The 26,573-nt window shown below is 42.7% G+C and overlaps 1 protein-coding gene across 1 annotated transcript in view; it reads right to left on the minus strand.

Moving 5' to 3' along the window:
* The window catches only part of tnxbb (tenascin XBb), a 55,211-nt gene that overhangs the window by 296 nt on the left and 28,342 nt on the right, over positions 1-26,573 (minus strand). Inside the window, exons 6-21 of the mRNA XM_030063887.1 lie at positions 19,903-20,056; positions 19,207-19,476; positions 17,519-18,228; positions 17,249-17,253; positions 16,915-17,145; positions 14,713-15,215; positions 11,892-12,014; positions 10,552-10,695; positions 9,597-9,734; positions 7,262-7,405; positions 7,023-7,165; positions 6,009-6,141; positions 4,804-4,955; positions 3,748-3,844; positions 2,285-2,440; positions 1,075-1,238 (exon numbers count right to left, since the gene is read on the minus strand). Of these exons, the coding sequence (XP_029919747.1) occupies positions 1,075-1,238; positions 2,285-2,440; positions 3,748-3,844; positions 4,804-4,955; positions 6,009-6,141; positions 7,023-7,165; positions 7,262-7,405; positions 9,597-9,734; positions 10,552-10,695; positions 11,892-12,014; positions 14,713-15,215; positions 16,915-17,145; positions 17,249-17,253; positions 17,519-18,228; positions 19,207-19,476; positions 19,903-20,056 (3,267 nt within the window). The remainder of the gene's footprint in view (positions 1-1,074; positions 1,239-2,284; positions 2,441-3,747; positions 3,845-4,803; positions 4,956-6,008; positions 6,142-7,022; positions 7,166-7,261; positions 7,406-9,596; positions 9,735-10,551; positions 10,696-11,891; positions 12,015-14,712; positions 15,216-16,914; positions 17,146-17,248; positions 17,254-17,518; positions 18,229-19,206; positions 19,477-19,902; positions 20,057-26,573) is intronic.

Genomic DNA, 26,573 nt, shown 5'->3' on the forward strand with positions numbered 1-26,573 from the left:
ACCCAAACCCAAACCCAAACCCAAACCCAAACCTAGTGCTGGGCGGTATGACCAAAAATGTATATCACGGTATTTTTCAAAATTATATCGGTTTCACGGTATTTGACGGTATTTTCTTTTTTCATGCACGGCTGGGTGTTAACCACATTTTCTAATGATTTAGAGAAGAATTGCTGCAGTAAATTAACTTAGAATGACCTATTTTACTGTCATGAGGAATGAATACTGGACATTAATGTCCAAGTTGTCCCCCTAGTATTAATACAGGTTTAAGGCCACTTGCATTAATATGCAGACTGCTTTGACTGATTTAACAATATGTTAAATTATTATTATTATTTTAAAAATGTGAATTACTTATCAAATAGACCCAACAATTCAGCTACCAATGAATGAGCAGTAGTATGTCTGTGATAACATAGATTGAAAAATAAGCCGAAGTGATACCTCTTCTCTGAATAGACAAGCTAAGCCAGTGTGCTGCTGTTAGCCAGTGAAAACAGAGCGGAGTGACCAACTCTTCACTTTGTTACACAATCTATGTCAGTGCGCTGCTGTAGCCTGGAAAGTGTCTTTGCTTTTGCCAGACGGATTTTTTGAAGCCGAAGAACTTCCAAACAGCCGACCAACTCCTCTTTTTGGGAAAAGTTCTTCAGCTTCATTTTCTGAGTCCCCACTACTTAGTGAGTGCAACTGCAAAAACAGTCCCCCCTCCAACAATGTCCCGCGGCGCTACGTTCCGCGTGCTATTCCCAACGTTACGTATGCTACACACACACACACACACTGGTATTGGGGTATCTGAAAAATTCATATAATAAAAAAAAAGTAACACTGGTATTCGGTATGAACCAGTATACCGCCCGGCACTACCCAAACCCAAACCCAAACAAAACGTCCAGAACTGGATCCACTGTCTGGATGTGGAAACGACATGACAGTCATCAGTTTGAGGGGACTGGGAGGAAAACAGCAGCAAGCTGAGGTAACAGCTCGGTCGGATTTAAAATCATGACCGATCAAATCAATAAGACCGACTGGACTGTGTGTTATTTCGAGGTTCGACACTGATACCTGATGCTGGACGTCGACGCCGTATCGGCCGTTGAGGTTGGCCTCGTGGCAGTTCTTGTACCACCAGCCGCCCCGGTAGGACATGGCACAGCGGGTGATGAAGGGCATCAGGTCGCGGTCTTTGGTGGAGAAGGGCCGGGTGTTGTGGTAGGACATGGAGTCGCCTGCAGCCGCGGGACGGGACGGGACGGGACGGGCCGGGACGGGACGGGGACGGGACGGGACGGGACGGGGACGGGACGGGGCGGGACGGGACGGGACAGGACGGGATGGGACGGGACGGGGACGGGACGGGACGGGACGGGACGGGACGGGACGGGACGGGACGGGGCGGGGCGGGGCGGGGCGGGACGGGACGGGAGGGGAGGGGAGGGGAGGGGACGGGACGGGACGGGACGGGACGGGGCGGGACCGGGCGGGACGGGGAGAGAAAGAGTAGAGGCAGAGGAAGGAAGGTTTACTACACAGAAGAGTACTTATTCCTCAAACCACATCTTGACCTGTATACCTCTACTGTGTAGTTACCATTTAAAAAGATACGTTTTGAGAAGGGATTTAATAATAGTAGTAGTAGTAGTATTGGCAGTGGTAATAGAAGCGTCAATAGTAGTAGTAGAGGTAGTAGTAGCAATAGTAGAAGCATTGTCAGTAGTAGTAGTAGTAGTAGTAGTAATAGTAGTATTAGTAGTACTGGCAGTGGTAGTAGTAGTGTCAGTAGGAGTAGTAGTAGTGGTAATAGTAGTACTGGCTGTAGTAGTAGCAGAGTCGGCAGTAGTATTAGTTGCAGTAGTATTGACAGTAGTAGAAGCAGTGCCAGTAGTAGTAGTAGTAGTACGAGCAACAGTACTGTTTTGGTACTTATTATCTGTATATACTGTTTATAGTGTAAATTATGCTTCATATCTTGCTATCCACTTTGCTGCTGTAATACGTGAAATTTCCCCACTGTAGGACTAATAAAGGAATATCTTATCTTATCTTATCTTAGTAATAGCAGTGTCAGCAGTAGTAGTAGTAGTGGTACTGGCAAGGGTAGTAGAAGTGTTGGCAGTGGTAATAGAAGTGTTGGCAGTGGTAATAGAAGTGTTAGTGGTAGTAGTAGTAGTAGCAGCAGTAGTAGTGTCAGTGTCAGTAGTAGTATTATCAGTTGTATCAGTAGTAGTAGTACTTGCAGTAGCAGCAGTGGTAGTACTCGGTGTGTGTTCCTCACCTGCAGTGCCGCTGTACCCGCCCACAGTCAGCTTGTAGTTCTTCCTTCCGACTTCGAAGGTGGAGTATTTGGCGAACGCCGAGTCGTTGGCGGCTCGCAGGTCGACGCGCAGACTCATCCTGGTCATGGCTGTCAGGTTGTGGATCGCGTCAAGGCCTACGAACACAGATCAGCCCTCCTGGTTACTGTCATGTGACTGAATCTTTACCAGGTCGTCTGGTCGAGATTTCAAGTATCTTTTTCATACATAAAAAGAATCAGATGACAGATCAATGACAAGAAATGCACTGGTAAAAAAATCTGCCAGTGGGACGAGATAATCCCACTTGTTTCCAATGCTAATCAAGTTGTTTCCAGAATTTTCTTCAATCAAGTGTTTTTTTCTTGATCCTAGTGAGCTGATCTGCCTTTTTCTGCCTTGGTTCACACATTTCAACACATTTATTCTTGTTTCCAGAAAAAACAATGAAACAAGTGACATGGTATTGGAAATAAATGGGATTATCTCATCCCACTGGCAGATTTAGTCTTTTTTTAACTTGTTTGAAGACAAACAAGATTTTAAGGTTCAATCTGAGGCTAAATAACTTCTTAACATGGACATTTTTTGCAGTATGTCAGTAGTAGAAGGTTCTAGGGGTTTAGTGCCTTGCTCAATGACAATTTAAGGGTATCTATGGACGGGTATTACTTATTTTTACCCCTCTTTCCAAAATTACTCTGTTGCTATTTAAAATGGCGATCCCAGACAAACTGTGTCTGTTAGCCGCGGTCCTGCAGAATGAGACAGAATTCACTCTGTGACGGCCGAATCGTCCCTGGACCACCGCCTCCTGCTCAGTGTCTCGCGGTTTTGTTTTTCACGTCTGATTTCCAGATCAAACTGTCGCCTCTCTCACTGAAGGTGTTGTGTGTTGCTTCAAACGCTCTCGCCAAGCCGCGTCGACCACTGACGCCTGCAGCTGTTCCTTGGCAATTTTGCATACTGCACCTTTAAAGGAATACTCCAACGTTTTGGCCAAAATGTTTCTGATTTCCCCAGACTGAGACCAGATGTTGGACACCATTTTCACCTCTGTATGTCCAGTGGTTCAGCTCTTATGGGTAGCATTTCCTGTTAGCTTAGCATAAATACTTGAAGTCTATAGGAGTCGTTAGCCTGGCTCTGTCAAAGTGAAAAAATAAACCTTACAGCAGCTCTTACACAGTGGATCATGTGGATTTGAAATAAAATGAAATGAAATAATAAATCTTCTGTTTCCAGTCCATTTATTTTGAGTGACAGCTGGCATATTGATTGGCTTGCAGCATGAAAGGTGTCATACCAATGGTTATTATAATTAACTTGCATTTAAATTATGATGCTGTTTCAGAATAAGAGCCTCCACTGTAACAACTGCTGAGATGTTCCAGTGTTACACTGACGGACGGTGTGTGATGAAGTTTCAGCGTCATGCTCTCACCCAGCCAGAACTCCCCGCTCCGATTTCCAAATCCTTTGACGTACTCTTTCCACTTCCTGAAGAAATCCTCCGAGCCGTCCTTCCTCCTCTGGAAGACCTGCACAGAGCGAACATCCGCCATCAGCACGTCTCACACCTCAGATTAGGATTAGGATTAGGGTTGTGCACCCATTTCCACGAGGGAACTTGAGTTTGTCTTTATAGAGCGGATAAACACTCTGCAACAGCTCTGCAACACATGATAAGTTCCACAAGGGGGCAGCAAACCCACCAGTCTAGGAATAGGGATGGAAGTTTGCATTTCCTAGGACAGCGATGGAGTTTCTAATAGATTTACATTCATTCTCCACAGCCTTTCCCTAATGTTAGCCATAACCAACTAATGCCTAATGATAACCTTAACCAAAAAGCCAAAATGAGCACTGAAAATGTAAAAAATTCCATTGCTGTACAAGGAAAAGAATGCATATGAATAAGGCTATGGGTACAGAAATATGATATGATGAATATGTATTGATTTGATATAATATGAATATGATGAATATTGATGTGAATATGAATGCAATACGATACAACATAACTGTCTCACTGAATTTGTCTTAGGCTTATGTTATCAATATACTACGTTCTAGGTGCACCTGATGGTTGACTGGAGTGAGAACTGTTAAGACTCAACTGACAAAACAATAAAAAATAAATAAAAGCAGGTAATTTATCAATGAGAGTCAGACTGATGCTGAGAACCATGTACAATGAGCCATCAAATTCTGCATTTATTCCACAATTTTTTTTTATTTTTTTTTTATTTTTTTTTTGTTAAATTAGAGTCTAAACAGTCCTTGTGGGGAATCTAATGATGAGAAATTTTGCTCTTCTTCCACTGTTTTTCATTTTTCTTGAGTCTAAGTCCTGAAACCTCGTTTCAATGCAATTTTGCACATTGCACCTTTAAATGTATGATGTTAGTCACTGTTTGGCCTGTGCAGAGAAACATATTCTTTCATTATTATTATTATTATTGATGTTAATATTATAGTGGTGTTGCTGGCTCTTTACCGTCCAGCCGCCTCCGTCCGTCTCCATGTCGCAGTAGACGGGCAGCGGCGTGCCGTCTTGGCCGTGGAGGAAAATCTCGGCCTCCCCCGACTCGGTGATGCCGTTGAGCAGCTCCTGGGAGCAGTCGGTGGGGAAGGGGAACCGCAGGCTGCCTGAGGAGGGGGAGGGAGGACCAAGAGCGTGAGCGGATAATAATAACCATCATCACTGAACTCTGAACCATATACGCACACATACACTTTAACCAGTCTATAAGCTTTCTCAAATTCAAATTCAAACTTAAGAACACAAGGTAGAGAATTAGGAATAAAGCTAATTAATAATTAATTAATAGGGGTGGTTAAAAAATAAAATAAAATAAGGGACACAAAAATAGTGCCTCCTTTCCATTTACTCAGATGATTATCAGTTTACAATCGGGAATCATTCCGAATCAAAAATCGATTCTAAATCAAATTAGACACCCAATAATCTGAATTAAGTCATGAGAGTCCCACACCCCTAATAATTGTTACTAATGATAAACTTAAAATATAAAAAGTATATAGAATTCCTTGAGATTGTTAAAAGCAAAGCTTAACTGCAATGCCCTTGCTTTATTAAATTAATTATTTTTATTATTATTATTAATTTCCTCTGTTTTTTCTTTTTTGTTGTTTGTTATTTTACCTCCCTGTGCCTCTGTGTTATTCGCTCATGCTCTCTTTGTTATTCAAAATGAAAATGAAAATAAAATTTTGATTAAAAACACTACTGTTATTCATATTGCACTGTTTAGATTTTTGGATTTGTATTTTGGATTTGCCTTTCTACTTTTTAATACCTTCTTTTGAGTTTAGTTTTTGTATGCCCCTATTTATATATATTTAGATTTGTAGATAATGTTTATTGTGTCTTAAATGTTTATTGTCTGCACCGAGGGTCTGAGAGTTACACAATTTCGATCCTCTGAATGTCCTGTACATTTTGTAGAATCGACAATAAAGCTGACTTTGACTTTGACTTAACAAATGGTAAAGTGACAGCTGATTAAACGTTAGTGAATAGTTTTTGTACAGCTCACAAACAATGAAATGATAATGAATAATGTGATGTTAAGTATTTGCGAATGAATACCAAATGATTTTTAAGCCTTTAGGAAACGGTTTGTTAACCATCTTCAAACATTACGGGACACAAACAGCTCAAACAGCTGATGGTTTGACCTGTGGTGAACTCTGTGGAGACGGCGGCGGTGTAGCGTCCGCCGCTCTCGCCCTGCAGCTGCACCGTGTATCTGGATCCGGGGTGAAGCCGGCTCAGTTTGTACTCCGTCGCCGTGGCGTCGACGATCACTTCCTGTCGGAGGAGAACAGAGGAGGTCGAGAGGCAGATTCAAAACGTCTGCTGCAGCTTGGAGACTTCTGCTCATAAACAGCTGCAGCCTCGCCAGGGAAGACACAATATCTGCTCTGAGATGTGTTTGACTGTCATCACGGCACTGAGTGGATGTTGGGTTTTGGGTTATGAGGTGTAGAAGACCCCACCTGGGCCAGATGGGTGGTGGTCTTCCTCCTCACTTGTCATGTCCAAATAGATTCTGGTGATAACTCAAAGTCGACTCTGAATCTGGTGCAGTGAGCAGGTTTATTGGCCTCAGCAAGAGAACAATAAACCAATCTGCTCCATGGATCGACAAGCGCTCAGTTTAGCTTCTGTTGTGTCGCCTTTTATACCTTCGGCCCCAAGTTTGGACCCCTTTCTGCCCTTTTTATTTATGCAGTCAATGCTAACTTTCTGATGCATGATCCTCAACATAACGGTGTCTTGGATTGACACTCCTAAATGAAAAAGTAATACTAATATTTAGTAAAAATGATGACATCTTATGCTTGTGTATTGTATTATCTGAATAACTATATCAGTTCAGTACAAATATTTTCCACAGTAAGTCCATTCCCTACTGCAACATCCAGTGGGTTAGAAGCTGTTAGCATCTGTTCCTATCATCAGTCTGTCTTAACCAGTCAAACATTACCTCTGTCGCTTTTGTTAGCTACCTGGTTAAGGTTAGGAAGGAGGTTGTCGCCATGGTTAAGGTTAGGAAACTTAACGCAACGTTTGCTCGATCCCTGTCCTCGACCCTGGAGCCAGATGTACCCAAGAAACCTGGGATCGAGTCCCAACTGGAGCAAGAGCTGTGTTAAGTTTAATCAGGTGGGAAAAAAAACACATCTCACCTTCATCTCTTGACCTTCAGCCTGATAGGTCAGCCTGTAGCTGCCCACGGCGGTCGAGGGAGGTTTCCATGTCAACAGGGCGGTGCGAGGGGTCACCTGGCTGGCCTGGAGGTCCCGCGGCCCCTCGCCATCTCTCCCAGACCCTGGAGAGGTCAAAGGTCAGCAGAGAACATCACGTCAGGAGGATGCTGGTGTGCTGACAGGAGAGTGTGTGTGTGTGTGTGTGTGTGTGTGCGGACCGCTGGCGGTGGTGAAGGTGGTGGTGGCGGGCGCGCTGTTCAGGCTGCCCAGCTGGCTGGTGATGGTCACGGTGTAGGTGGTGGAGCCCTCCAGGCCGCTCAGCTGCTGCTCGGCTGCGTTTCCAGACACGGTGATCCTCAGGTCTGACTCTGGAGCCACACACACACACACACACACACACACACACACACAAAGACAGTGATCTATACCTGCAGAGGAACAGCCTCTTGTCATTTTTTTCTCTGATTTGTTGGCATTGTTGACTTTTCTCATAGAATCTATTAGATATGGGAGACATAATGGGGTTTCCCTAAATTCTCAAAAAATAATCTATGATATTTACAAGACTGATAGTGAATTGATATTGATATTGATAGTATATAAAAAAGAGAAAAAATACATGTTTGTTATTGCTTTGAGCACACAAAAAAATTGACAAATTAAGTAAAAAAAAAAAAATCAAAAAACAATGGTACACTTTCTTTTTTGCCGTTAGCCGTAAGCACTAACAGCTGAGAGCACATGAATAAAGTTGTAGTGATTCTTCTTCTCTTAATATTTTTGCTGTCGTCCTCGAACAAAGACAACATGGTGGACGTGGTCGCTGCTGACCTGGAGAGGGATTCTAGCCATGACGTGCGCCGTAATGTTAGCTCTTAATGATTTGTGTTGGAAAGTGGATCCAGTTCCATTTAAGAGAGAAACGTCCAAGTCTGAAACATCAGCTGAAATCACACACTGTGACGCCGACGGCGATGATGATGATGATGATGATGATGATGATGTGAAAACAACATGTATTTTCCCCACAGAGAAAATGTGCTGGGTCGGAAACTCCAGATTTCGGCAGAGGTTTGTGGTTTTAAGGTTGCGTCTGATTTCTGTGGTCTATTGATAGATCAACTGCTGCTGATCAACACTGATGATCGACGATCGCTTCACCAGCTGCTGACATTTCTGGATTTCAAAACTCAATGTCTGGCCCCAAACTTTGTTTTGGAACTAAATATTCCCGTCCACTAGAGTTTTAGGTCCCTCCGCCCCCAGCACACACACACACACACACACACACACACACACACACACACATGCACAGCAGTTTACTCCCTCTTCAGTTTACATTCCTGTTGTCTCTGTTGGGAAACTGTGACTTTGTCGTGTAGGAAGACAAAACTTTTCAGGACTCTCATGCCTCCTCCTGCCAGCAGAGGTCAGTAAACACACAGATTATTTAATGCCACTGTGATCTCTGATTCTTGCCATATATGTGTTTTTATATTGGAGGATAGAGTCTGTGTCTCTGCTGAAGCTCCATCACACTGATACTGAGGGAAATATCCAAAAGATGCTGTTGTTTTATGGCTGCAGAATCAGATGAAATAGAAAAGATCAGCATGTCTCGTGCATCATTTCAGACACATTTCCCTGGAATTCAGCAGATCACGTTTGGGATCTTTGGAAACCTCGGGATCTCTGCTAGGATTTAACATAAACATGAGTTTATAAGAACAGACGCCGTGCCCGGGACTGGCAGAGTTGAACGGGGTACTGAGTGTGAAAAAGCCTGAAAAAGCCTGCAGCCTTTCAGAAAACGATGTGAACGAGTGGATTAATGTTCACACACTGTTTCGGACACACAGCTTAAAGTCTGTAATCATGCAACTAACTTTTTTTATTTCTATTTAGCCAGTGAAGTGTTGTTGAACATGCATGCTGCTTTGAAGGGACAAGAAAATATCGTACATCTCAGTATCTCAGACTTACAGCTCTGCCAGTAGGAGACACAGAGAACTGACTTTACTGTCCCTTTCAGCATAAAAGCGTAGAGGACAATAAAATAAATAGATTTTTCCTTGTTGTTGCTTTTCTCTTGTTTTCTCCTTTTTTTTTGCTCTGCAAACACTTCATACTCATTTAAAACTTTGCTTTTTGCATTTTGCCTGTTTTTTTTTTTTATCACTGTCATCATCATCATCATCATCACTGCCTGTAATTTGTTTGTAATTCATAATTTTTTAATTTGTAAGTTGTAATGTTGACTGAGGGCTGCCTTATTTTCATGTTGTCTAGATTGTCTTTTTGAAAAGCTTCAGATTTAGTTTAATTGACAGCTTAAGCAGCTTCAGATATGGGAAAATAATGTTCAGATATTACCATCCAATTCAATAAAGTTCTAGCTGGTGCACAGGAGCAAGTGAGGGACAAAATATCACAGCAAGAGACTCTCAGAAACACAAAGTTTAACTGTGTTGGGGCAAAATAAAGTGTCTATCAATGAGCTGGGACATCGAGCCATCCCATGAGGCCTTGCAGCTATGGATACTCAACAAACACCGTCGCAGCACCGCTCACCTTTCCCCGTGCCGTAAACGATGGCGTACTTGTCGACCGTGGCCAGTGCTGGTCGCCATAGTAACAGGGCCTTGGTTTCGGTGACGTTTATGGCCCGCAGGTCCGTAGGTGGGTCAGGAACTGGGGGAGGGCGAGAGAGAGGAAAAATCGAAATCTGAATTATTATCACATGGTGACACACAAACACTATTGTTCTGTGTGCAGGTTCATCAGCAGCGATGGGAATCACATGCAGGGAAAATGTTTTGAAACAACACAGAGCAACCGAGCAGATCCAGGGGAATCCTCAGAGAAAATATAAAAATGCACTGAGCTCTTCCAGATCCTGCACCTGCTACGGCCATTATGCAAGCGCACAACTCATAAAAACGCTGAAATGACACACATCAAACTGCAGGGCAGGACACTCACGTCAACACACGGGTCAGAGTTCTGATACTGGACACCCAAACACAGAGCCCCAAAAATTAATTCTGTAAAGCTCTATGCAAAAAAAAAAAGAAAAGAAAAAAAAAAGAAAAGAAAACCAGAAGCCTTCAGTTTCTCTGCAGAGCAAAGATATTAGTCCATATTCATGAAAACAGTTTAAACTCTTTAAAAACTAAAAGCCGGTGGTTACTGGGGATCCAAGAGAAGGCAAATGAGACATCAAGTGAAGGGGGGTAAATGTGATTATAAATACTATTTCCTTGCATGAGTTTAAAAATTGGTTTACACAAAGGAAAGGTCTGGGCAAAGTCAAGCAAAAGCTCAGATATTCCAAGTCTAAAATTCAAAACAGGCGTCAAGTGGCCGCAGTTTGGCCTGTCGAGTATTAAATTAGACTTCCCAAACATGCGTGTTTGTCATTCTCAATTTGTTAAAACTCAAACGAGCCTTACACAACAAAGTAAAACCAAACAAGGTATTACTGGTTAAAAACCGCCCGCACACTTACGAGTCATGACAAAGTCTTTGATCGGGTCGCTCTCGTCCAATCCGAGGACGGAGATGACGCTGACCTCATAGGAGGAGCCCGGGGCGAGCCGTGATAGGCCGAGGGTGGAGTCCTGCGAGTCCACGGACACGGACACCGGCTCCCCTGCAGGGACGGGACAGAGGAAACACAGAAATAACCAGGAATGAGTCATTTATCCATCATTCATTTTCCCTGAGAGCTTAATCCGTCTCAGGCTGCAGCGGCTTACTGACGTCAGCCATGAGGTTCACATGAAAACACACCTGTCATGACATTTTAAACCATAAATCGAAATTATTTTTTAATAAGCCACGCTGAATTCAGTCCATTGTGGTCTCAGGCAGAAAATCCTCTTTTAACTTGGGAACAAAACACAACATATTGAACGCTCCTTAGATAGGAAGCTGGACTCACCACACCTGAACCTGCTGAGAAAATATATGTTTTTTTCTAAAACTTGCCAAGAAGAAAAAGAAACTTAATCAAACTGTCCCTGGAGTTTTTCAGTCAGTGCTTAAGGACTTTGAGAGATAGACTGTATTCATTGCATTGATGTATTGGTTATAAATTGCTGATTCAACTGCATCGATCTGTGATAAATAAATAACTAAATAAAAAAAATATAGAGACATCATCGCGCTGACTTTTGGCTGAATGGTTATGAAATGCTTTGCATCGATTCATGTTAAAGATTGAATGCATTGATCTAAAGAAACACTACAAATTGTCAACAGATTATTTTTTAAATGTTAAAGTAATTCTATTGTCAGATTTTATTTCACATTTTGGATTAAAACTGATATTCTTACATTTTTGCACATGTTGCTGGATGGATGTTAAATTCTGGCCGAAAAAAGAATTAAATCATTGATCCAAGTAGTGATTTACAAACTTAAATTGTTTCAATGTAGAACAATTGTTCCTAAAATCGGATTGCAAACAAGTGAACTGAGAAGTCAAGCCAAAAACGGATCAAACAGCGGTGTTCGTTCATGTTTGTTCCTGTACTTTTGGATCCTGTAACTCATTTGCTCTTGTCTGAAACCTCATGCGCTGCTGCTAATTTGTGCCATACATCTCTGTTTACATTTTTAGTTTCACTGGAACTATCCTGGTGAAATAAAAGCTCAAAAAACAAACGTGGGATGTGCAGCTCTCTGGTGTCATCGTGCTGATTCTGGGAAATGAAGTTCTTCAAACCTTCAAAGAGTCAAACACACAGTCCAAACCACCAAAGCTGCCTGGTGCAGCTCGAACACCAAATGTCTGCAGGTTTAAGTGGCGAGGCGGGGAAGCCGGCCAGGAGTTTGAGCTCTCACCGTCCTCCGTGTGCGTGTAGGTGACCTTGAAGCCGCTGACGGCGCTGCTGGGTTTGGTCCAGGACACCGTCAGGGAGTTTTCTGTCAGCTCACTGAACACCAGGTTGGTAGGAGGCTCCGGGCCTGGATGGTACGGATAGTAATACAAAGAGACAGCCGTGAACGAGGGAGCGGGCTGGAAAAGACGGGACATCAAATAGAGGGAAAAAACAACAACAGAGGGAAAGGTGGAAAGAAGGAACGAAGCAAGGAAAGTAAGCAGGGAATCAGAAGATGGGGTAAGAAAGAGGATAAATGAGGGAATAGTGTGAAAATAGAGAAAAACAGCAGATGAAAAAGAAAGTGGAGGAAGAAAAAGGAAGGAGGAAGGAAGAAATGTAAAGAAAACAGGACGGATGAGGCAATAAAATACATTTACTGAAGAGAAACAGAGTTGGAAAAGCTAAAAATACAGATTATAATGGAAGATCTGCTACTCTGCCATACAGTGTGTGCATTGTGTACATATTTATTCATCCGCACAGTTACTATTAGTGCTCCGATGAGTATGTGTATATATGTACAATGCAAACATATATACAGTATACACAGCATATACGGACATATAGTGTCACATTTAAACGCAGACGATGGATCCTGGACAGCAGCGAAGGAGAGAATGATGAAATTTGAATAGTTAGCTGGCCGTTCAGTCCTGAAAACAAGAGGGTGGCAGGAAGAAATGAGAGACATTAACACAAACGAAGAAGAAAGGGTGACATTTTCACAAAGTTACTGAAGGTTGAATGAAAAAAACAAACAAACAAACAAACCAAAAAAAAAAAAAAAAAAGAAAAAACCATCCAAATATTAATTCAACACAAAACTTTAAGAGCTGAAAGTGCGGAATCACATTTAAAGCGTCAAGAAATGTGTTTGCGGACAGATTTTCAACCACTGAGTGTGAATGATCTCCCAAACCAACTCATTCATCACCCTTTTAAAATACAGAGGCTGGACCGCTAGGGCTGGGTATCATTTTTCATTTTTCAAAAGTGAAAGCACATGCTTCTTTGCTTAAAACAACATAACACTGAGTCGATTTACTCATTTCATAAATAAGAACACAAGAGTTTTTCAATGCAACCATAAGCCTTAAAATCAATACATTTGGACCATTTATCAGCATAGCACTGATGCTGTTTTGCGATACCCAGTCCTATTAACAGTAATTATAGAATCCACATTAAATGATTTCCCTTTCATTTTCTTGTGAACTCATAGGATTAAAATCTGCACATTTCATATTTGAATTTGAAAGGTGAAGACAGACCAAATGTAGAGACCAGCCATGGTCTTACCCTGGGGTGGGTGAGAGGTGAAGGGGGTGGGATGGGGGTCAGTGAAGCTGGCTGACTGTTAGCTTACCCTGAGTGAGAGAAGACCAGAGCAATGAATGAATGAATGGAGCTGTTATTATTATTATTGTTATTATAATTATTACGATTATTAATTCAAAAGGTGGACTCAGCAATTTGATGTCAGCTTTTTTGAGAAAAAATTTTTCTTTAAGTCCAAGTTTTCTGTCTTTCTACAGTCTGGGAAATCATTTGACAACTAATTTGAATTAAAGTGCCCTGTGTGTGAAATCTCCCAGCAGCTCCAGCACTATCACAAAGGTCCATTAAAGGATTAGCTCACATAATCTCTTATATGTCATCTAGGCTACACAAACAGAGTTACATGGAAAAGATCAGTGAGGTGCTGGCAAGGTCATCAATATTAAAGTAGAAGTGAATAGTTTTGGTAGTAGCCTCAAGTGTTTTGTACGTCTTTCGGCTACCCTGCAAAAAACTCTGACATATTATCTGATGTGGAAATTGGATGTGCTTATGGTTATCTAGCAACTGGACATTAAATATAGAATTAATCCGATTCATCAGTGGCAAAATAATCAGTTCCCATTGCAAGACAGTGCCAAAACTGGCCACGTCTACCAGATTCTGTTAAGATGGGAACATGCAATCAGCTATTTGCAGCCAATGATTCTCAAGAGCTGTGGACCTCCAATATGGCCGCCTATTAGGGCACTAAAATGCTATATCCAAGAGCAAACTGTGAGAATATACAGACAGTCAAAAACATTATGCATCTGGTAACAACATTTATGATAAAAGTTGACAAAAAGGGGCATGACATCAAATCGCTGAGTGCTGCTTTATGGCTAAATGAATGATTTTTTTTTTTTTATTTACTTATGATTGGTGATTCATGAATATCAGAAAAGTCTTTCATATATTCATGTATGCTCAGGAATGAGTGCACAAATACAGGGTTAACACAAAAAACACAACTGCTTAATGGGTTTTTATCATCATGGCTTGAATTAAAAATCCTTCAGAATTGCTAACAACAGAAAAATCAACAAAAACAAACACAGAATCCAGGTTAATTTGTCAATGAAACAATGATTAAATAATAAGTTGTATTACGTGGAATTAAAAACAATGAAACTGTAAATCGAGAACTTACAGTTTTTCAAGAGCCCGACAGAATAGGGCTCTTGAAAGGAAAATGGAAGACACATTTGAGTGAGTTAGCAAACATGTCCAATGACACTCAAATGGAGTGACAAATGGTAAACAACTGACATTAGCACAAGACATGGAGTGCAGTGAAGATATGAGTTATGCATGTACAAATTGGATCCCGAGAAGCTTCTGTTGTGAGGTCAAGAAGGAAAAGAGTGAGCTCTCTGAAGAGGGCTTCACAACATTGAAGGTAATGTTGTGGGCTTGTGTAGCAGTAATTTAAGATGTTCTACTGTCACAATGGCTTGTACCTGTGCTGATGACAAGCTTGTGCAGTCTGGACAGAAGGCCAGGCCCCTTTCCGAGCAAGGTCACGGTGTACTCGGTCTTTGGAGTGAGGCTCTCAAATGGAAGAAAGCGAGCTGAACCTGGAAGAACCTTTTTGAAGGTTTTGCCTTGACTTCCTGTTGCCGGTTTGGCTGTTGTGCTGCTGTGGACTGTTGGATGGTGCGAGACGTCACTTTCTGGAATTACATTTTCTTTGTTGGTGCTTTCAGTTGCCGATGCTACGCCTTTGGTTGTTTCTTGCCTCCCTTCCCCCTCTTCCTTCGTATCCTCCCTCCTCTCAGAGTCTTCCTCCTCTACTTGATGTCCCTGTTCCTCCTTCCTCTCCTTCTCCTTTGGCCGTTTGTCTTTTTTACCTTGCTCTTGCGCAGTTACAACAAAGTTTTTGTACTTCCCTTCTGGTGCATCCCAGATGAGTGTAAATCCATCTGGGGTCACATCTCTCACTCCTACATAGTCCAGAGGTTCCCTTGTGTCCCCAGAGGGAGAAACATTTGACTTGTTTGGAGAGCTGTAACCGCCATTTCTCGTCTGCTCAGTCTCATCTGTTCCTTTTCCAGTATGAGTTGTGTTTGAATCCTGTCCCCTTTGGCTCACATTGACATTGTTTCTCATCAGAATGCGACCCGGTGCTGGTTTCTTTCCTGGTGGTGGTTTTCTCTTTTGAAATGGGCCTGGTTTTAAGGCACCAGGTCTTTTATTGGAGGAACTTTCTTTAATAGTTGGTCTACCTCGAACTATTGTGCTAGCATGTTTTCCAGCAGTGTCTCTTTCTTTGTCAATGTCAGAGTCAGATTCTGTGACCATAGTTTCCTTCTCTCCAGATTGGGTAGGCTGGATTACATGAGTGCTGTCCCCTTCTCTTGACTGGTTAGTTTGCATCCTGAGGGTATTGTCATGGTCGGCTGTTTGACCACTTTGGATTAGCCTTGCTTGAACTATTGTGCTGGTGGGTTTTCCAGCAGTGTGTCTCTCTTTGATGTCAGAGTCAGAATCTGTGATGATAGTTTCCTTCTCTCCAGATTGGGTAGTTTGGATTCCATGAGTGCTATCCTGTTCCCTTGACTGGTCGGTTTGCATTCTGAGGGTACTGTCATGGTCGGTCGTTTGACCACTTTGGATTACCCTTGCTGTGTCCTGTTCACCTGATTGAATAGTCTGAATTCCTTGCGTAGGGCTGTGGTCTCCCTCTGATTGATTAACTGGAGTTCCAGGGATACCATCCTCCCCTTGTTGGCTAGTTTGAACCCCTACAGTAATGCCACTGCCTCCAATTAGCTTTCTAGATGGGAGAGGCTTATGCATGGGACCTTTCTTTGGATTCTGAGGGGGCCTCAGGATTGGACGGGTTCTGTTTTGAAAAGGTCCCATATTTGGGTGTGGCCGGCGAGGGTATCCAACTTTGGCAGGTGTGCGACGGAAGGGAGGTGCTCTACTATCTCTCAGAGTTTCAGTTTCTTCTGTCAGTATGCTTGGACTTGAATTTTTTACACTGTCATCCACTTCTGATATTGCACTTTCAACTCCATAAGATTCTTTGGAAATAGAAGAAGATGGTGACAGTGTTGGAACTTCACTGGAGGAAATGTGCCCTTGTTCTGTCTCTGCTTCAGGATTTAAGGCTTGAGAGCCTCGAGGAGGGGTTCTCAAGTAAGGACGGGTTCGGTTCTGAAAAGGTCTCATGTTGGGATAGAGCCGATGTGGGTATCCCTTCTTTGGAGGAACATTCCGAAATAGGGGTCCTCCTCCTTCCCCTAATGTTTTTGTCTGGTTGTGTTTACTTCCAGTGAAAACATGTGTGGGTGCCCCTTCTTTCTCTTCGGCTGCATCCCTCTTCGGTGCATTGCCATCAGCTGAAAATGATTCGTCTGAAGCGGAGGAAGACGATGATGATAATTCACTTGAAGATGTCTCTTTTTCTGCTCCAGGTTTGAGGTTTATGGGTGAAGAGGGGCGATAAAAACGTCTCACAGTCCTGTTCTGAAAAGGCCCCATATTCAGTGGACGACGTGGGCGATTTGGGTACCCAGCTTTTGGAGGTGTGCGACGGAACAGAGGCATTCCCCCCTCTCTTGAAGTTAATTTTTTGTCTTGGGTAGTTTCAGGTGACACATCATCAGTAGTGGTACTTTCACCATTTTTACTGATGTCAGCCTCTGGTTCATTACCCTGAGCTGAATCTAATTTTTCTGAGCTGGAGGGAGATGATGATGCTGATGGTATCAATGACAATGATGGTAATGATGATGGTGGTGGTGATGATGATGGTAATGGTGATAATGATGGTGTTGACAATGACGATGTTACTTTTGATGGTAATGGTGGTGGTGGTGGTGCTGATGAAGATGAAGCTAGGGAAGACGATGCTAAAGATGATGACACTGATGGTGATAGTGCTGCTGATGGTGATGATGACAATGATGATGATGGCGACATTGATGAGGATGATGATGACGATGAGGATGACAATGACTCCAGCCCTCCCAAAATCTGCTTCCTCACTGAGTCTGCATCAAGAGAGAGGTTTGAGGTCTTCAACAGGTGAACAGAAAATGTCTGGACATTCAAGCCATTGAAAGTCTCTGACAAAAGTTTATGTAAAGGATCCGATGCATCGGGAGACGAGGGTTGCAAATCATGTGTGTTCAGACCACTATCCTCTGTTTCAGAAGATCCAGGACGTCTGTCACGTAAAGATCCCCCTCCAACCACAGTTCCATCTGTCTTGCACCCACCAACTTTGTCCTTAATGGGTAATCTGATGTGTGTCACCTTAACTTTGTTCATACATTTCTTCTCAGGGGTGTGAGTAGTCCCAGTGGGCTCTGCACTTTCTCTCACAGCCCCATCAGTTCCCTGGGTTGCCATGCCATCATCTGGTTGCTCTTTTGAGCCAAGACTTGGTTCCTTGGAGACCCCTTGGTCATTTGTCACAGAATCAGTCCCAACTGGAACTATCATAGCTGGATTTTCACCAGCTCTACTCTCAGCACTTGATGGCTCTCTGTTGGGGTCTCTCACAGTCAAAGCTATCGTCCTGTCTCCTACAATGGGAGACTCTGGTTTAGGCTTTTTGGTTACTACAGGTGGCTTCTTCTTCACCACATGTAAAGGACTCCGGCCTGGGAGCTTTTTCAAAGGACCCGGCCCAACCTTTTTCCCTCCAGGTCCGATTCTGGTTGCATTAGGACGTAATAAGCCTGGGGCATTTGGCTTCCTTGGCAATACGGGTCTTTGTCCTAGCTTTGGGATGGTGCCATCTTTTTTGCTGGGCAGGGGTTTAGTTCTGGCTATTATGGTGGCTGAAGAGTCTGCTTTTCCAGGATCCACTTCACTTCCATCCTCCCTCCTCCCCTGATGGTCAAAGACTGCTTCATCAGGTGCTAGGTTTGATGCTTGCTCTCTGTTATCGATGTCTTGTCCTGGTGCTGGTGTAACCTGCATGGTTACAGCTGCCGTGGATACCCTCGGAAATGTCTTCCCTAAAGGTGTGAATGGGAGCATTTGGAATCAAAGTTTTTGTTGTTGTGTGCTGCTGTCATTTTTAAAATCCAGGAATAATTTCTATTGAGGGAAGAAACGCAATTTTAATACATAATATACATTACATGCTTCAAAACAAATATGATTGTCGACAGTTTCAACAGTTATTATGTAATTGAAAAGAAACAGCTTATGGTCTTGGCATCCATGTAGAACCTGCAAGTGAATAAAAATAATTATCATTGATCTGCAAAGAAACTCTCTTTCATTGAACTTGGGCAGAGGAATTCAACATGCTTGGTCATGTCTGTGTTTGCTGTTGAGAAGAAGACAAAAATTATCAGTTGTGAAAAAGCTTTTTTTAATATGCTCTTCTGAATGCAATTAACTTTGCATCTGGAAGTTTAACTTTGCGCCTGACTTCACTAAATTTTACAATAACCTCTCTCCTCGTTATAATGCATTTATATGATGCGTTCCATTGAATAACGAGGTGTCTGGACCTGTTAACTTTGACCAGCTCACTTCTGCCAGAAGCACGGTGGGCTCCCCCGTGGATACAGTCACAGCAGGAACGAATGCAGCTTGTTTCATGGGTTTTCTGTTCTTTTCTTTTTTTACCCTTCATTTTTAACAGCAGATTTTAACAGCTGTCTCTGGCTTCTATTCTTATTTTTCTTCTTCCTTCTGTGATTCATTGTGCTAGTTGTTATCTTTGTCTTTGCAGTATTGTTATGCCTCCAAAATTGCAATTTATATGAACTTTGAGACACATATGTGAAACATTTGCTAATCCTCTCTCATTTCCTCGTCTCATTTCCTCTCACTAACTGATGCAATCTGAACTTTCACAGTGCCACTTTCCAGACAGACTGTGACATATATCTGTTTCAAATCAATTTCAGAATTCAGCATGGTCAAACACACCTATCGATACGCTTCACCAGTCCAGACGAACTCCCCTGGGTCCTACTCACCAGGAGTTACTTGGGTGGTTACTGGTTGACTCTGACTGCTGCCCTTCTCTGCCACAAGTATGATGTCATACAAACGCCCCGCCTCCAGCTGCGCGATCTGGGCGGAGTCTCTGCCAGATGGGACGGTAATTTCTTGACTCCTGCCTACGCCATCATTGGGTGAGACGGTCAAGCGATACCTGTCAATCTCGCCCTGTGATTGCTCCCATTGGACCACTGTAGAGGTGGTGGTCGTCTTCACAACTTCGAGGTTAGTGGGACCGGAGATGACTGAGTGGTTCAGCAAAAAGAATGAGAAGAAGAAGCAGAAGAAGAACAAGATCACCCTTTATTGCTGAATGAACTATTCTTTTGTGAATTTCCATCTGTTGATCCTGCTTTATTTATAAAAATGTTTAATTGTGCATCCAGAATGTAATTCCTAACTTTCAATTTTATATTCTCCGTTTGCCAAGTAACATATGGTGTAGCTGTGGGAATAATTACATGGGAAAGACAAGCATCCACCCAGTTTTTAATCTTTATTTACCCTGCAAAACAGGCTCAATACACTTCTCCCTCAGTTTCTGCTCCACAAGATGTTAAAAAGCATGTAGCACTGTCCAAATCTCCATGCAAATCTCTTGAATACAGACATATGTAGTCAGAAGCGCCTCCCCTCAGATAATAAAGGGAAAATAAATAAAAACAACTCACGGGTAATGAACTCGGTGGAGCTCTCAGCGCCCATCCTGCCGTCTATCTCCCCGGTGACGGTGACGGTGTACTCCTGACCGGCTGCCAGGCCTGTCTGGGTGAATGTGGTCAGGCTGCCCTCCACCTGGACTGTGATCTGCTGGTCAATCTCTTTCTGTCGGGGCAGAATGGAGGAGAAACTTCTGTTATTTTAAAGGAATCCAAGACTCAACCATTAGCACATTTACGTCTTTGCTGTTTGGATGAAAACCTTGTATCTTTGAAATGTCAGGAATGCAAAAAAACTTCCTTGTGTTTAAACTGACAACCATGTGTTTATGAGTTTATCCAGTGAAGCTTAAAAGGGTTTCAAAAGCCCAAGGGCCTTAGAGTTTTCTCAACACAGGAAAGAACATGTAATCCTTCAACCGAGATTAAAGCATTTCACCTTTCACAGGACAGCAGAGATATGCAGTTTGGTTCAATTCATTATGCACAGGTCTGATTAAAATTAAAAGGCACTAATCAACCGTTAAAAACTAGACACAGAATAATCCCGCTACACTGTCACTGACAAGACAGAACAGGTTACCAGATTAATAGTTGGTCAATTACATTTGTGCTTTTAAAGATAGATAGATGGATAGATAGATAGATAGATAGATAGATAGATAGATAGATAGATAGATAGACAGATAGATAGATACTTTATTCATCCCGAAGGAAATTCACAGTTTTCAGCAGTTTGTAAAGTGCAGAATATAAGTAGTAATATGCATTTAACTGAAATTATAACAGTTTACAGTTGTCCAGTGCTTGAATCCTCACAGTTTGTATATATGTATTGTATATTGCTTTATTTTACACTGTTATTTTTCCTTTGATTTATGTTACATTAGGTATTTCAAAGCACCTACATGATGGAATGAGGTGGGTTCCTCTTGGGACTTCCTGGGAGAGAATAAAACTGTGAATTTGACCACCCAGTATAATATCTGACCCAGCATCTGAGGACCATCCAGTGCAGCTGGTTAAACTGGGGTGTTTGAGTGCAATGTGTGAGTGGCAAGTGGAGTGGCAACGTGACCAGCAGGGGGAGTGTCTAACAAACTGTTTCCTCCCTCATAATTAACTCCATGAAGTGCGCTCAGATGGTTTGCCGACTCGGGTTCAGCCAGCTGAGTCACAGCGAGGGAACAAACACATTTGTGGCTCTCAGTGGAGCTCCCAGTAATAGAAAAAACACTTCATCACATTGTAATCATTAGGATGCATGAACAGCCTCATCAGACTGAGTGGAAACACCAAGCTGTCTGCAGGGCATTGAGATGTGGGTGGGCACAGACGCTGTTTTTTTTTGTTTTTTTTTTTTGGAGTTCCCAAACACTAGCTTTACTGGAGCGTAACAGAAGCATTCCTGAAGTGAAATGGTGATGTAATGTGAAAGTCTTGAAACTGTTTTGTTTTGTTTTGCTCTGTGGTTTGTAAGTTAAAGTTTTCTATTTTTTCTCTCATTTAAAGTTGATGTTATGCATGCGATAAGCCACATGGGGACTGTGAAATGAATTGAAAGTCTGTTTTACAGGGTGGTTTTACAATAATATATTTAATAGAATTCCTTGTATGCACTCACTTATTTAATCATTCAACTTTTTGAAGTCACTGGGTTTTTTTTGGATTACTTTGAGATTTGAAGGTCAAAATTTTATGCAGCAGGACAGAGGCATCCCTACTGATCAGTAAAAGCTTTTTATGTTTATCCTGACGAGGATTTCACACAAACAAACTTTCTTATGACACAAACATACGTAATCTGTGACAACACAGTTTAGTTGTATGAGAAGATAATTTTTAGGAGACATGGCTGCTGATTCCAGTGTGAACTTACAGCAGTGCTAAAAAGACAGACACAGCACGGTAGGTCCAGTGCACCATATCTCCAGAACATTCATGTTGCGTAGATGATGACACCTGGCAATTTTGTTGACCCAACATCCTTCCCTCTTGCACCACCCTCAGGCCAAAATGTCAGTCTCATAACTAAGGAACTGTAGTAGCTAGAGATGTGGAATCAAGTCCTATGGGGGATTTCCGAGGGCGCTGAGGCGATTCAAAATGGTCTGACCTCGATAAGACCTGGCCAAACAGTTCTTGAGCCATAGTTTAGGGCACCATATCAAGTGCCTTAACAGTACTTTTGCAAAATTGTAAATGCTAGACAAAAAGTAACATCACCACGGTTGCTTTTTGGGGATGCTGAGCCGATTTGAAGTCGTCCCAAGCCGACAGAACCTCGGCAACTCCCCAAAATAGTTTGGGCCCCGTACCCAGTGACACAACCAAAGATGAACTAAAGAGTTGTAGTGGATTAAGATGTGAAGTCTTGTCCTGCTGGGGCGGTTCTAGGGGTGGCGAATTGATTTACAGTGGTCTGGAGTTGATATGACCTTGGGAAGTCCCCGAAGGACTAAGGAGAGCAAAGAGGTTTTAGAAATTGAAGCATCACCTCATTTGTCTTTGTCGAGCCTCCACACCGCTGGGTAAATGATGTGAAATTTACTATTGCCTGAGCTTCCAAACAGAGGGGAGAAGCTGCAGTGTGTGTTAAAGTAGCCTGTATTTTGTATATTCAGCACCATCAGCAGCACATTTCACATCAAAACACACACTGCTGCTAATACAGACCGATCCTCCTGACATTCCATTTTCCTAATCAGTGTTTTTCTCATCTTCTCTTTTCATGCCATATCGTGACTTTGTGTTCTTGCAGTTTACTAATTTCCATAATTTCAGTCAGGATCATTTCACGGTGCCTGCCGCTCAGGGGTTGCTAAACCCAAAAGAACATCGAGTTGTTATTATTTAATTTATGCACTGGAAAGCCTCGCAATCTCCCCTGTACTAAAAGCTGCATTTTGCCCAATTACTCAACCGGGAATGCTGCTGCCTTCCATTTTTATAATGAATGGATGCCGTGTTGTAAAAGTAAATCGTCCACAGCTGGGTTGCCATGCCGGTTACTATGTTGGTTGCCTGGTGATTCGAGTTCCAAAGGTCATCTTGGAACAGTGTCAGTGTGTCACGACGCTTTTATCCACTTCCATACGAATAAGGGTGACATAATTACAGTGGAGACACTAATAATTCACGATTCACCCTATAAGCAAGTGCAGACTCTGTGCAGCTTCATGGCTCATTCAATGTGAGGATGTGCACTTCATCGTGAATAAGAGAAGAGGGTTGTGGAAGTAACTGCATTGCCTAAGGACTCACACTGTGTATTTAGGGACGTCTGCGGTTGTCCTCATTAATTTGCCTCTATTTACTTAAGTGATCCCTCTGTTATTATTGTAAGCCCCTAGTCCCTACCACTGAAAATATCATCTTAAACCAATTAAAGTGCATCATCATGCTTTTACCCATTTCCATATGAATGAGAGTGACACAATTCATTTACAAAGACCCAGTGTCACAGATGCAAAGCGCCACTCTCGCTCTCACACACACTGCTTTATTTGCACCATGGTCTTTTTTTAAGATTATTTTTGGGAATTTCTGCTTTAATAGACAGTCACAGTGGAGAGAAACAGGAAAGACAGGGCAGAGCGAGAGGGCATGACCTGCAGTGAGGGGTCAGGGCTGGGTTCAAAGCCAAGCTGCAGCGGCTCCGGGCTCAGAAATGGCGCCCTGTCTTGCAAAGTAGCATGATGCAGGTGTCTTTTCTAGTCTCCAAGCGGCTTAATCGTCATTTTCACGTTGTGGAAACAACAAAATGTCTTATGTCCGTCTGAGCTCCATGGGCTGTTGCTCTTAAAATGAGCTGAGCTCAGCTGCAGTGTTGCTGCGTTGCTGTCTTGAGGCTGAAAGTGACTGAGCAACAAACAGCAGCTCTGAGGTCAGTGCTGCAGGTTTCTCTGCCATCTGAAGCTCATTATCCAGACAGTGATGGTGGCCTCCATAGGGGGCGCCGGTGAGCGTCCGCTCTGCTTGTCCCACACACAGGGACGCTGCTTCACCTCAGGGAGCTCAGATGGAGTCCTGCTGTCGCCGTAGATGATCTGCTCGGGAGCTTTCACTTGGAGCACGAGCAGATCCGTCTCCTCTGCAGAGAAGCCTTCCTCTTACCTGGAGAATCCTCCATTAGAACAGCAACCCACCAAGGTGTGACACACCTGGCTTTTTCAGTCTTCATCTTGGGAGGCTGGAAAAGCCTGTGCAACAGCAGCTAGACTCCACTGAAACCCATTAATAAGCACTGATAATAATCCTGACAGACTGTTCAGGATACCCACAGACAACCAGCGCAGCTTTGATCAACTCCAAAACAAACCTGTAATCAATCAAACTGCATCATATGAGAGGCAGACGGGACCAGATATGATCTCTATGGTCCTGATACATCAGTCAAACCTGACGACATGAGTTGTTGTTAATGCCTGTCTTTTTGAAAAGTGCAGCAACTGCCTTTCAACCGGAAAGGTCAAACATATTGACATGGACGCTCTGAGATCATTTTTAAGAGCGGAGGATGCCACACAAGTCGATGTGATGTCACCTGGCAACAGAAAATAGTTCCAGGATGTGGAGTGGTCAATCAAACCACTTTGACAGAGCCTGTGTGTGTGTGTGTGTGTGTGTGTGTTGCCATCCAGACTCTTTTCAGTTTATCGATGGGAGAGACAGAGGAACGCTCCCCTCCTGCTGCTGTTGACAATTCATTCACGAATCGGTGCTGTTGTTGTGACGGGCCGCGTTGTTTGTCAGGACGTCTGATAAACAGCAGCTGATGAATGCTGTGCTCGCTTTCTCTCTCTCTCTCTCTCTCTCTCTCTCTCTCTCTCTCTCTCTCCCTCTCTCTCTCTCTCTCTCTGTGTTACAGCTGTGGGCCGGTGGTGATGTCATCCCTCTGGCAGCGGCCATGTTTTTGACAGTGTTTACGTGCTTCGCCTAGCAACAAGCATCCCACATCTGCATCTTTTCCTCCCGGCTGACGAGCGCTCGCTTTATCTCCTATGCCACTCTGCTGCTTCACTCTGATCTCTTCTATTCTATTCTATTCTATTCTATTCTATTCTGTTCGATTGTTTCATATTCTATTCTGTTTTTTCATTTTGCAGTGTTGTGTTGTATCATATTCTGTTTTCATTTGCTCTATGGCGGTTCTATGCTATATATTTCTACTGAGATCTATTCTGTTCTATGCTTTTTTGATTTGCCATGGTCTGCTCTATTGCATTCTGCTCTCTTCCAGTCTGCTTTGTTCTATTCTGTTTTATTGTTTCATTTTATTTGTGCAGTACTCTTGTGTTCTATGCTGTTCCATTTACTTTGTACTATTCTATTCTATTCTATTCTATTCTATTCTATTCTATTCTATTCTATTCTATTGTTTTATTCCATTTGTGGTGTGCTCTTGCTTTCTATTCTGTTCTATTTAATTTGTGCTATTCTATTCTATTCCAAATTGCTCTATACTATTCAATTCTATTTTTTTCTATTCAAATGTATTAACTTATGTTGTTTTATTTAATTTGTGCTGTACTCTTGCATTCTGTAATGTTCCACTCTAATTTGAGATGTTCTACTCTGTTCTGTTCTATTCTGGTTTATTCCAGCCCCTTCCAGTTCCAGCTCTATTCTACTCCATCGATTCTATCCTCTCTCTCTCTCTCTCTCTCTCTCTCTCTCTCTCTCTCTCTCTCTCTCTCTCTCTCTCTCTCTGCTGCTTGGCAGATTTTTTTTTTTGCCTCTTTGTCTTCATAAATTTGAACACGACTTGGCTCGTTACTCTTCACATCCTCTCATCAGCTCCATTTTTATTCCCTTTACAGGACTCAGCGGGCGGCCGTCCATCACTCTCTCTTCCTCCTCGCTGCTGTCACATTGTTGCTGCTGTCACATTGTTGTTGCTGTCACATTGTTGTTGCTGTCACATTGTTGCTGTTGTCACATTGTTGCTGCTGTCACATTGTTGCTGCTGTCACATTGTTGCTGTTGTCACATTGTTGCTGCTGTCACATTGTTGCTGCTGTCATATTGTTGCTGCTGTCACATTGTTGTTGCTGTCACATTGTTGCTGCTGTCACATTGTTGCTATTGTCATATTTCTGCTGTTGTCACATTGTTGCTATTGTCATATTTCTGCTGTTGTCACATTGTTGCTGTTGTCATATTTCTGCTGTTGTCATTTTTTTGCTGTTGTTATATTTCTGATGTTGTCATATTGTTGCTTTTGTTATATTTTTTTTGCTGTTGTTATATTGTTGCTGTTGTCGTGTTGTTGCTGTTGTCATGTTGTTGCTGTTGTTATATTGTTGCTGTTGTCGTGTTGTTGCTGTTGTTATATTGTTGCTGTTGTTATATTTCTGCCATGGACGGTTGGTGGTTCTTCCTGGAGGTGTCCAGACTTCTCCATCCACATTATAATCCCATGATGTCAGGAGCAGATTAGCGCTCAGATCAGCTCACACACTGCTGTGTTTGGTTGAAATTACACTACATGGACATGTCGAGACCGTCTGCGAGTGTGTGTGTGTGTGTGTGTGCGTGTGCATATATTTTGTCTGTGTACGATGCAGTCTGCACGCGAGTGTCTGTGTGTGTGTGTGTGTGTGTGTGTGTGTGTGTGTGTGTGTGTGTGTGAGAGAGAGAGAGAGAGTTTCTCCATTCTAATCTAAAGCAGTGAAGCAGTT

The sequence above is a fragment of the Myripristis murdjan genome, chromosome 11 (genome assembly GCF_902150065.1).
Source record: "Myripristis murdjan chromosome 11, fMyrMur1.1, whole genome shotgun sequence".
Classification (NCBI taxonomy): domain Eukaryota; kingdom Metazoa; phylum Chordata; class Actinopteri; order Holocentriformes; family Holocentridae; genus Myripristis; species Myripristis murdjan.